Source organism: Pipistrellus hanaki, assembly GCF_964339955.1.
Source record: "Pipistrellus hanaki genome assembly, chromosome: 1".
Classification (NCBI taxonomy): domain Eukaryota; kingdom Metazoa; phylum Chordata; class Mammalia; order Chiroptera; family Vespertilionidae; genus Pipistrellus; species Pipistrellus hanaki.
Genome location: NC_140503.1, coordinates 157,425,804 through 157,437,737, shown reverse-complemented (window position 1 = coordinate 157,437,737; position 11,934 = coordinate 157,425,804). Strand labels below are relative to the sequence as shown.

The 11,934-nt window shown below is 36.7% G+C and overlaps 1 protein-coding gene across 3 annotated transcripts; it reads left to right on the top strand.

The window, feature by feature from the left end:
• Nucleotides 1-1,856: 1,856 nt before the first annotated feature.
• On the top strand, nucleotides 1,857-9,676 carry SPP1 (secreted phosphoprotein 1). Of its 3 annotated transcripts, XM_084861477.1 has the most exons (8): nucleotides 1,857-2,002; nucleotides 2,700-2,822; nucleotides 3,931-3,998; nucleotides 4,111-4,149; nucleotides 6,367-6,447; nucleotides 6,720-6,761; nucleotides 7,791-8,114; nucleotides 8,829-9,676. In XM_084861477.1, exons 3-8 carry the CDS (start codon nucleotides 3,945-3,947, stop codon nucleotides 9,231-9,233), a joined length of 945 nt encoding a protein of 314 aa, XP_084717603.1. In that variant the 5' UTR covers nucleotides 1,857-2,002; nucleotides 2,700-2,822; nucleotides 3,931-3,944; the 3' UTR covers nucleotides 9,234-9,676. The 3 variants fall into 3 exon arrangements, with proteins under 3 accessions (XP_084717603.1, XP_084717602.1, XP_084717604.1); XM_084861476.1 differs by lacking the exon at nucleotides 1,857-2,002 and having other exon boundaries at nucleotides 2,509-2,822; XM_084861478.1 differs by lacking the exon at nucleotides 1,857-2,002 and having other exon boundaries at nucleotides 2,721-2,822; nucleotides 3,919-3,998.
• The last annotated feature ends 2,258 nt before the right edge of the window (nucleotides 9,677-11,934 follow it).

Here is an 11,934-nt window from a genome sequence, read left to right as displayed (position 1 = left end):
TTATTACCACAAGCCACTCTTTATTCCAGTTTACAACTACTTTTTTTCTTACCATATACAAGATCTGCAGGAAATTTGATCATTTCGACCTTTGGATTTTAACAATCAAGCGTGGAAATAGTGTGGAAATCTTACAGATCAAGCCTCTCTGGTTCAAATCACTTAAAATGTTAATTCTGACCGTTGGAAAATCTTACTCAGAAAAAAAAGTGTGTCAGCAGCATGTTTGATTACAAAACCTAAGCAGACAGAGCCTCTTCCAAAGTCAGAATGACACACTACCCACTTCATACTTTACAGAACTGCCTCTATTGTGAATCGCTTTATCTTCTCATCTCTGAAGCTTGCCAGACACATTCTTTCACCATGAATTCACATTGCTTTACTCGGAAGGACACCCCGGGATCTGTAACCCTTTGAGTGAGTGTGGGAAGTGGGGAAGGAGACAATAGGGTCCACCTGGGGATGGGGAATGAAGGCAGCCACAGAGCAGAACAAGAATGCTTTGATTCTCTTGCCTCTGCGTCCCCTGTTTCTGTGGGGAACTATTTACTCACCTGAGCTTCCAAGAAATGAAAGGCCACTCAGCTGCTTTAGAGTTCTGTCATTAAATGCATGACTGCTCTATCCTGCCAGTGTGGGAAAACTAGCAGAGCCAGACGGGGTTCTGAAATCATTGTCAGGAATGCTGCCATCGTGTGGCACTTCGGAGACATAGCCGACCGGAAGAGTCCCAGGCTAGGTCATATGGTTCATCTCCCCATGGCTGGGCTCCAGCGACATCTATTCCTATAACTCTCTAAGGTCATATTAACTCATTTCCGTGGGCACAGGGTAAACCATCGCGAGTCCTTTGGAAATCCTGCTGTTTTTAGAACTGGTGAACTTCCCCCTAGGAAATTGACAATATGACTAACTTATGTGGGCAATGTGTCTAAAGAGAAAAAACAACAATCATTTTTAAAAGCAGAAATAAGAAGTCTGTTTTGCAATTTTATAACCTGCGTGCCATATTTTATAGAGATAGCTGCCATCTGAATTATTAAAATGTAGGCTTAAAACCCACAAATCAATAATATCAATTCATTTGGAATGCATCCCATTTAAAAGAGGCATATTTCCCCAATACCCACCAAATGCCCATACAACCTAAGGATTAGTTACACTGCCAACACTGCAAGAAATTATTTAATCCATGTTTTTATTAAAAGCAATATTCAGTAAAGAGAAGCTGACACCTTAGATATAACTAATATTAAAAGGGGTCATTTATCTTTAATCTCACTTCACACACGAATCTTACAATGACGATAGGAGGTAAATGAGCAGTGCAGTTTCCATTTCACAGCTGAGAAAGCTAAATGGAGAGATTGAGTACATAATTTAAAGACAATGCTAAATATTTTGAATTGACTCAGAGCTCTGTTAATTTCTTTTCCAATATTCAGACTCCACTTGTGATTTTTCTTTCACTCAAATAGCTTTTCAATACCCAGAAAAGTATTAAATATGTATTTTTTACATTTTCTTATTAAGTTATCAACTTCATATATCCTGAGAGAAAAACTAGAAAAAAATGATTCAGAAATCTAACCCATCCCTTTAAAGGTGTGTAAATTAAACTAGCGATGTACACAATGTAAAGGTCTTACATCTAGTCTTATTCTAATAACCTGTTTCATCTGAAGACACTGCAAATCACCAAGACTTGCTGCTCCTAGAGTTCAGTCACAGTTCACACACACGGTGTTTAAAATATGCCTGTCATATGTGCCAAGTATTTTTGTTTTCCACAGACTAATTTATGTAAGCCTCTCAAAACCCCTATGCGCTAGGTAGCAGTATGTTCATGTGACAGATGAAGAAGCAGGTGTAGGTCGACGGAGGTCACACAGCTAGGGAGTGGCGGAGTGGGATTCAAAGCCGCTCTCTGGCCCCCGAAGCAGCTCTCTCAAGCAATCACCCTGCTCTCGGAAACCACGTTTCTTCTGTAGCATCTGAAGTAAGTCGCCTCTCTTTTATGTAACAAGTTATCAGGTTAATCAGCTTTAATCAATTCAGACAGTGCAACAAAAACACACGTCCTTGTAAGGTCATTCATTGTTAAGTCCAACTTCATGGACTTTCGTGTCTCTAATGCCATTTGTCTGAATGACAAGCTGCTTCACACTTGACATCACAAAACCAAGCCAGACTAAAGGATGGAGGGAGGATATCTGAGACTTGGTACGCCTGAACAACGGCCTTGCAGCTCTTAAATAAATAAAACGGCGGGGCAGATTTAGTTGCATTTAGTTCCGTTTCAAAGGTTAATGTCTTTTTTAAACTGAAATAAACAACCCCCATTCTATTTCATTTTATTTGGGACTGGTTTTATATTAACCGTTTTTCTTCTAATTCAGAAAAGTCTTGGTAAGAACTAGTCATTTTCCCCTTTTCTTAATGGGACTCCAAGGTGCCCTTTCATGATGCTGAATGTCATTCCCATAAATGAAAATGCCAGTTAATGATATCGTAGAGAAGTAATGCTTTAACTCTGGCGTGTGTGTGTGTGTGTGTGTGTGTGTGTGTGTGTGTGTGGTGTGTACCACAAAACCAGAGGGGGAAGTGTGGGAGCAAGTGGGTTGGGCAGTGGCAAAAAACCTCATGACACATCTCTCCGCCTCTCTGTGCTGGGGGCGGGGATGTGTCTGGAGCAGCATTTAAATACTGGGAGCTCCTGGTTGTCAGCAGCAAGAGGAGGAGACAAGGAGTGCAGCACCATCTGGACCGGACTTTCCTCCAAGACCAGGGGCAGCCTTCTCAGCCAGCAGCAGACCCAGGTAAGCCTGCAGTGAGCTCTCCTGCTGCTGCTGTCCTATAACTTCAGCTTCGTTCATGGGGAAGGTCAAGTTGTGAGGAAAAGAGTGTCACTGTAATGCTGTTTATTCATCATCTTTAAATTGTTTTAGTCTTTTGAATAAGCCTGCTAGCTACATAGCAGCTCTCCTGCAGACCAGCTATTTTGAAAGCCAGTCAATATATGACCTAAAAATCCTTCCATTCGGTCCTCAAAAGAAATGATACTATCTCTTCCAATTAGAAAAGGAAAAGAAAAAAAGTACAATTCTATGCCCCTGAGGGAGACTATACCCATATCATTTTAAGTGGATAGATGATTGTGGAGGCATTTCAAAGGAAAAGGATCTTCATTGCTAATGTAAGCTGATGAGAATGCTGTTTTTAATTATTTGATTTATACTATTTTCAAGGGGGGAAATTTTCTGAAAAAAAATTTTTTTTACTTCTCTGTATTTACCTATTAAAATGTTCACCAAAAACCTGTATGACATTATGCAGACTTATTGCAAATAAGAAAACTGTTATTTTCAATGTTTCCTTTTTTGTTTCAAATTTCTAGAATAACTAATTTTAGAAATAGCTTTGTTGCACCCAAGTAGCACCTTTTTAATAATTTAAGTTCTAAGTCACATTTGAAATGCATGCTGAAAAAAAATGGAGAAAGCAAATTTCTTCCATAGTTTTATTTTATTGCTCTTGTGTTTTTCTTCTCTGAAAAGTAAAAGTAAAATAACTATACTGTTATTTTAATTAAATTACTGTTGGTCTGTGTTTAGGTTTAGATAGCTGGCAATGTCAGGAACAAATGGTGTGATCTCTGGGACTATAAATTTAAAAGCTGAATAAATATAGACTTGTAAACTTCATTTCTCCTTTGCCCAATGGGAAAGATGGAGAATAGAGGTAGCATTACAAATATCAAATCAAAAAGACCATAAATATAAAAAGAAAAAGTTCCTCTAGGAAGTAGGAAATATTCTACCAAAAAATGTATTTTATTTGTGATTATTTTGTAATATGGTAGAATAATAAGGTATCACTGTTTTAACCTGCGAAGAGGTCAAATATTCATTACAGAATATTTTGCAGGAAAAATCACCACCATGAGAATTGCAGTGATTTTCTTCGGCTTCTTGGCCACCACTTACGCCTTTCCAGTGAGTACAGCTCAATCTTAAGAAAAATTTCTCAAAATGAGTTAATGGGATGCCCCCAGGTGCTGGGCACCCATTCACGTTGTAATTTTTCTTCATCTTTTCTGTTTCAAAGGTTAAACATGCTGACTCTGGAAGCTCTGAAGAAAGACAGGTAAGCATCTTTTAGATTTAGCATAGAATTAAATTATTTATGCAGCTGTTTCAAGAAGCACTATAAACATATCTGTTACAATTTTACTTATTATCAGAGCCAAGACTTTTAATTTATAAGAAATTGATGCCTGTCAACTTAGGCTAGTGCCACACCCAGTATATGCCATTATTACTTGTGTAAAATTCGTTCTCTGAAGTTGCATGACTTTTTTCCCCCACAAGTCAACATACTGTTCTAGAAGTAGAAAATCCTACCCTTGTTTTTACTTAGTGGAAGGCTTAATTTAAAATGGGTCTCGTGTATTAGACAGTTTACATAACTGCAATATTCACAGTATGTCCTAAGATATTTGCCAAGAAGCCCATTATAAAAAGAAAGTCTGTTATGCTATTTGTATCTATTAGGCTTGTCAGCTGAGTTTAGATCACAGTTCTCTAACCAAACATAGGACCAATTCAAACTCCTTATTATAATCATTTGACCCGTGCCATAGAGGTACCTGTCCCTCCACAATAGGTGAAACTGTGCCAGGAAAACAACAAATGGGCATTGTCCTGAGGAGCCTGGACAAAAAGACACAGGGTTCAATTTAGACAAACAGAATAAAGGCCATATAGAGTTTCCTGAAGTCACTGTAATTAGATTGCTTAATGAAGATACTAAGAGAGGTATTGTTGCATGTGGTTGAGTGTGCAAGTACGTGTGTGTAGGTGTCTGTTTTCCACGTGATTTAAGAACACAAATATTGTTTGAATTACAACAATAAGCCATAAAAATTAACATTTTCAGAGAAGAGAGAGGTCACACTATTTGAAGCAAAAATAATAATAATAATGATGTCTTTTTAATAAAAAACATATATAACACACGAAGCCATGGCAGTATACATTATTAAATGATATTTAGGAGATGAGTGAAGAGCTCAACCTTCTAGAGTCCTACACATGAGACCTAGTAGGAAATATGGGAAGTCTGTAGGGAGACACCTTTGACAATGAACACTGGTTATCTGTGAGGGTTATGATCACTGGGTGGGTTTTAGTCTATTTTGCTTGGTTTCGTTTTCTTCATATTACTTTTGTAAATTACAAATTTAACCTATAAATACATTCTCCCTAAACCTGCATTACCTGTATAATCAGGAAATAGACATATTTGTGAAATCTGTAGTATAACACATTTCTGTATAATACTTACATTAATATGTTTTTTAAAGAAAGAGGGAAACGTTGAACTCATCTAGACCAGTCATTTTTTTGTACCTTTGTAAAGCAAACCTTTCAGAGAAGCTGCTCTGGCTGCAGCCAGCCATGGAGAAGTGCAAAGTGATGACTGGTCTCCTCCCCTCTCTTCTCCTCGCAAACCCCGACCACCCTTGTGGCTGCAGAAAGAGTTCTATGGAACCCTCAGGGCTCTCGTTCTCACTGACTTCCTTGAGCAATACAGCCCATCTGGTGGCAGGCATTCAGAGCAGTTTCCCTCCTCTGTACTAGCATATCATCATCATTGTCCCAATAAATAACTGGGCTAAAACTCAGAGGGCACTGCATGCATGTCTTTGGCTCCCTAAAGCAATATAACTTTGGTGAGATGATGTTAATATTTTTTTCCTCACTGTCCACCAAGATAGCCATTAGACTCATGAGGTATTAAACATTTAAAATGGAGCTAGTTCAACCGAGAAAATGGAAACTTTCACTTAACTTTAATTAAATTTAAAGAGCCCCATAGTAGAGGAGACCTTGAAGATCAATGCACATTAAGGGCACCTCTGTTTTAGTTGTACTTTATCTGAGAGGAAATTTCAGCCAGAAGCCATAGGGCAGGGGAGCTTCGTGTTAAGATCAGTGTGGAGAGCCAGTGTGATGGATTAACTTCAGTGTGGCTTACTCTCTCCTGGTCTGCAACATGGAAACAAGAATGATATCCATCTCATAGGGGGTTGAGAGGATTACATGAATGAAAACATGTAAATCACTTTGGAAGGGTGCCTGGCCCACAGCAAGTGCTATGTAAGAGTTTGATAAATGAATCTGCAAGAAAAAAATAAGTTAGAAAAGGGGTATCTAAGGCTCTGGTTGAATATATACATGCATATTGCTCTTATCTATCAGTATTGGTGAAGTATAGTTGTTTTTTAAGTGTATCACTTAGAGATCTTTATGTGTTTTTGTTTTTTTAATAATGACAAATATGCAACTTTTTTTTTTATAGCTTTATAGCAAACACCCAGATGCTGTAGCCGCATGGCTAAAGCCTGACCCATCTCAGAAGCAGAATCTCCTAGCACCACAGGTATTTTTAAATTTAAATTATTTTCAAAAAATTGTATGTCTTTCAATTAAAGAACAACAACAAAACATATATAGCCACCAACCAGACCCCTGGGCTGGTTAAGCAGGTCCTCATGCCTGTGCAAGCTCAGGACACCAACTAACCTGGCATGTTGACTCTTTCCCCTTTAAATCATTCACCAACAATAAGGCTGCTTTGGATGAGAAGGGCTAACTTTTAAATAAAAACGTTAAGCATGTATGCTATATACTGATATGCCTCTCCTTCTTCAGAACACTGTGTCCTCTGAAGAAACTGATGACTTCAAACAAGAGGTGAGTTCTCCCTTTGAGTCAGAGGCCCACCATGCCATGGAGAGACAAAGAAGCCATTCTTTCTCCCAATGGCATTGCCGGAGTTTGATTCTAACAAAATTCCATGAACAAATTTTCCAGTAAAATATGTATTTACTAAATGCCAGAAATACCAGATTTTTTCTGATAAGTATACTGTGGCAGGAAATGTTTACTAATGTCTGTTATTTGAAATACTGAGCCTCTTACAATTGATTTAAGGTATTTTAACATCTAATAAATGCCAATAAACCTAAGATTTTGCCTCTAGGAACATTTCTGTTCCTAACATAATGGTTAACTTGGTAGCTATTATTAGGGCTGTTAATGAGGATTTTTTTTATTAGAACTAGTAATATATTTGCTAAGCAAAGAAATAAGTTTGCTTTCCTTAAGATTCTGTTTGAATATACTAAGATTTGCTAGCAAGCTAAGTTAGATAAATGACCCACTATGTTTGCTAATTGGAAATTTAATAGACATTAACTGGCTAATTCAATTGACAGATCTGAACTTCACTTTATACACATGTGTAACAGTCACTTTTTGATGATCCATGATAATAAGGAGGTGATTTTAGGTTTTGCTGCATGATGATGCTCTGATCTCCTGAGCATTTTCATTTCTCATACAAAAGATAATATCACAAAAAATTATGTATCTGTATTTATTGCGTTATTGAATTTGGCCTATAAAATAATGTCTAATGTGAACCAGAAAAAAAACATTATCAATATAAATATTATACTCATATATATTACTTGAAATTACCTAGAAAAATAATTTTTATGGGAAATCAAAAAAAATACTTTAATTATGATTCCATTTATCCTTGTTAAAAAAGAAATTGGAAAGAGCTCACTTTAGCTCTTAAAAGCCATTGAGTGCATTGTTGTGGATGCAGAGATCCTGCAACTAAATAAAAGAAAGACAGTAAAAGACTAATGGACTGTAAAGACTAAGGGAAAATTAAAACACTTACACTAGTTTTCTGGCCATCTTGGTTTTTAGACTCTCCCAAGTAAGTCCAATGAAAGCCAGGACCACACAGATGATGTGGATGATGATGATGATGACGACCATGTGGATACCCAAGACTCCGTCGACTCAAATGACTCAGATGACTCAGATCCTACGGATGACCCTGACACTTCTGACGAGTCTCACCATTCTGATGAATCTGATGAAATGGTCACGGATTTTCCCACTGACTTTCCTGGAACCCCTTTTCCCACTCCAGCTGTCCCCACAATAGACACAAATGATGGCCGAGGTGATAGCGTGGCTTATGGACTGAGGTTAAAATCTAAGAAGTTATACAGATCTGGAGTCCAGGTAAGCCCTTTAACAGACCTATTGGATGGTTATGATTGGAGCCCAATTCTATGAACCAGAGTCTGCATATTCATTTATTCATTCATGCATTTATTCATTCAGCAAGCATTATTATTACTTTATGACCACTGACTATGAGACTTTTTTCCGTTGGTGTGTGTGTGTTTGTTTGTTTTTTTATATTTAAATCCACATAATTTCTCTAATTTTGTCTCTCAATCACAATGCTATTTTTCCCCAAATTCTGGTGGTAAAGCATTTATCCTGTTCACTTTTTTTTTAGATTAAAAGGAGACTTTGAAAAACAGCAATTACTTATACAATGGTCACATTTTGAAGTTAAATACCTAAGAGGAATGGTAGAGTTGCAAATTACACTGAATCTATAGTCAAAAGATCTAGATCTGATACATAGCCACCACTCACTTTACTTTTTAACTTCCAATTCACGTTTCCTACGTAAAGCAGAGATAAGGAGACCTACTCATAGGTTTCATCTCATATATCATTGATGTACCTATTACACCAAAGGAGATAACACATGAAAGGGCTTGGTGAAATATAAAGTAACATGCTAGTATTATTTTTTTACTTCAGCCAAATTTAGACAGTTTTCAGTATAAATTGGCCTAAAAATTTGAGAGCAGGAAAGACTTACAATGTGCCTCTTCCTGGCTGTCATTTAATTCTTCTTCCATTTGTGCTCTGATTCAGTATCCTGATGCTACAGAGGAAGACCTTACATCACACATGGAAAGCGATGAGATGGATGATGCACACAGGGCCGTCCTTGTTGCCCAGGGCCTGCCCGTGGCTTCTGATTGGGACAGCCGTGGGAAGGACAGCCGGGAAACACGCCAGCTGGATGACCACAGTGTGGAGACCCACAGCCACGAGCTTGCCAAAGAACATAAGCTGAAGGCAATGGATGCGAGCAAGGAGCATTCTGATGGGATTGATAGTCAGGAAAATTCCAGAGTCAGCCAGGAGATCCACAGCCGAGAATTTCATAGCTATGAAGACAAGCTGGCCTCACACCCTCAGAGCGAGGAACAAGATAAACATCTCAAATTTCGAATTTCTCATGAAATAGAAAGTGCATCATCTGAGGCCAATTAAAAAAAAAAAAAGAAAAATACAATTTTCTGGTTTTAGTTAAAAGGGAAAAATACATTATAACGAGGTGGGAGACAATATGAAACGCCTATTTCTCCGTTTAGGTGGTGAATGTATATGCATGTGAATCTGAAAATAGATAATGTTTTTAATCAGTAGTTTAGTGTGTGGCTTCATGTAACAACTTTGTAAACTAAAAGCTTCAGGATTTAGTCTATGTTCTCTCCATATAAGTAATGCAAATTAACACTGTATTTTAATGTAATGTTCTTTTACAAATAGAAATTTATGTAGAAGCAAACAACATGCTTTTTGCAGAAGTAAACAAAATACTCTTACACAGTCATAAGAGAATATAAAATTTAGTCACTATAATTGTTTTTCAAATTAGTGTACATTTTGTTGTGATTATTTTTGTTTACATGAATAAATCTTTTATCTCAAATGTAATGAGAGTTTGGTGACGTCATTGTTCTCCCTGTATTTGGTTTCCCACAGTTGTTCAACAACTAACAGATGTAACCATTTTAATGAATGTGCTGGACATGGTAGAGAGCAGTCTCGGAACTCCTGCACCAACAGTACAGGTTCCGGATTGAGCTAAGTTCCTAACCAAGGAAACAGGTGTTAGGAATATCCATCCCCACTTGAATATCCATCAAGTGAGGATGGATATTCAGCCAGAAAGCTTCCAACCATGCAGGGCTCTTTAAGCTGCTTCCACTGAGTGAAAGCAGAATTTTTTAATTTTTTACAAAGCTGATACAGAAGCTATCAAAAGCCTACTGGGATAAGGAAGGGGAGGGACGTGCTAGAGAGGGTCAATGAGAGAAAAGAGGGGACAATGTAATACTTTCAACAATAAAGATTTTTTAATTAATTAATTAAATAAATAAAAGCTAACGAAATTCCTAGATGCACTCACACATGAATTTTATTATTTCTCATCACTCCATTAATTTGCTCAGTAAATCTATTGTTTTTGTGTCCTTGGTTGGAAACTTGGGTAGGTTCCAAACCTATTCTGATCACTCACTGAAAATAAATAGTGCCTTGCAATGGAAAAACTTCTAGTGCAGTTTCAGGTAAAAATCAAATTTATCAATTTCATTCAAAATGAAAAGTTTTGCAAATCTAAAGTGGAGCAAGCATCTTTATGTCCCTGTTTTACCCTCTGCTCTTTCTAAAACTAGAAATTCCATTTGGAACTTTAAAATTTTTCTGTTAAGCAACTCTCAGGACAAAGTGATGAATTTTAATTGTGTAAATTTCTTTTTTTTAAAAAGAATCATAATGAAAATATAAAATCAATAGAGTGATCACAGAAAATCCATAGCCTTAATTCTTGCAGCAGCAGCAACAATAACAAAAAAAGAATAAAAATCAATACATTAAGCTCCATCTTAAAAAGCAGAAAAAGCCAATGAAGTAAAGCAAATGTATAAAAAAAGAAAAATAAAGTTGAAAACAAAAAGAATGAGGTAGAGAACAGAAAGGAAAAAAAACACAGTAGAAATTAATAAATCAAAATGCTGATTCTTTAAAAAAAAAAAAAAGAAATCAATAAAATAGATAAATTACTAGCTAAACCAATAAAAGGAGAAAGGCAGAAATCATAAATATATTTTTTTTAAAAAGAGGAAATAATCAATGAAACAAGAAATTTAAAAAATAATTAAGCCTGGCCAGCGTGGCTCAGTGGTTGAGTGTCAACCTATGAACCAGGAGGTCACAGTTCAATTCCCGGTCAGGGTATACACCTAGGTTATGGGCTCAATCCCCAGTGTGAGGCATGTAGGAGGCAGCCAATCAATGATTCTCTTTCATCATTAATGTTTCTATTTCTCTCTCTCCCTCTCCCTTCCTCTCTAAAATCAATAAAAAATATTCTTTTAAAACAATAAACAATAAAAATTGAAAAAGACTACTTTACACTATACAAAACAAATGAAAATTGGATTATTTTCTAGGAAAATAAAATTTACCAAAATTGACCTTGCTACACGTGAAAGCATAAATATACTTCTGTAGAGGAAAGATAAAATATGATTTTTAAAAAACTAACTATAAAATCTAGACCCAAACTATTTTACAGGGGAATTCTAGCAAACTTTCAATGACTAGATAATCCCAATACCATTTAAATTGTAGCAGAGAAGGAAAACTGTCAAATGATCTTTATGAAATTATGATACTAAAACTGGTAAATATTGCAAACACACACAAAAAACTATAAAGCATTCTCACTCATGACTAGCAATAAATAAGTAATGAATACACTGGCTGGTATGGCACAGTGGTTGAGCATCAACCCATGAACCAAGTAGGCATGGTTCAATTCTTGGTCAGGGCAAATTCCCAGGTTTCCAGCTCAATTCCCAGTAGCGAGTATTCAGGATGCAGCCCATGTTTCCCTCTCTTCCTCTCCCCTTCCTTTCTCTCTCTCTCTCTCTCTCTCTCTCAAATCAATAAAAACATATTTTTGTAAAAGTCTTGAATAAAATGCCAACACACAGGATCAAAAATCAAATGTAAATAATACATAATAGCCCTAGCTGGTTTTACTCAGTGGATAGAGTGTCAGCCTGAGGACTGAAGTGTCCTGTGTTCAATTCCAGTCAAAGGCACATTATTCTCTCTCATCATTGATGTTTCTATCTCTCTCTTTCTCTCCATTCCTCTCTGAAATCAATAAAAATGTATA

Bases quoted from the DNA above. Each gene is read 5' to 3' on its own strand.
- SPP1 (XM_084861477.1), top strand. From the start codon at position 3,945: ATGAGAATTGCAGTGATTTTCTTCGGCTTCTTGGCCACCACTTACGCC. The intron at 3,999-4,110 runs GTGAGTACAGCT...TCTGTTTCAAAG, and splicing joins CCACCACTTACGCCTTTCCA to GTTAAACATGCTGACTCTGG. The intron at 8,115-8,828 runs GTAAGCCCTTTA...GCTCTGATTCAG, and splicing joins TATACAGATCTGGAGTCCAG to TATCCTGATGCTACAGAGGA.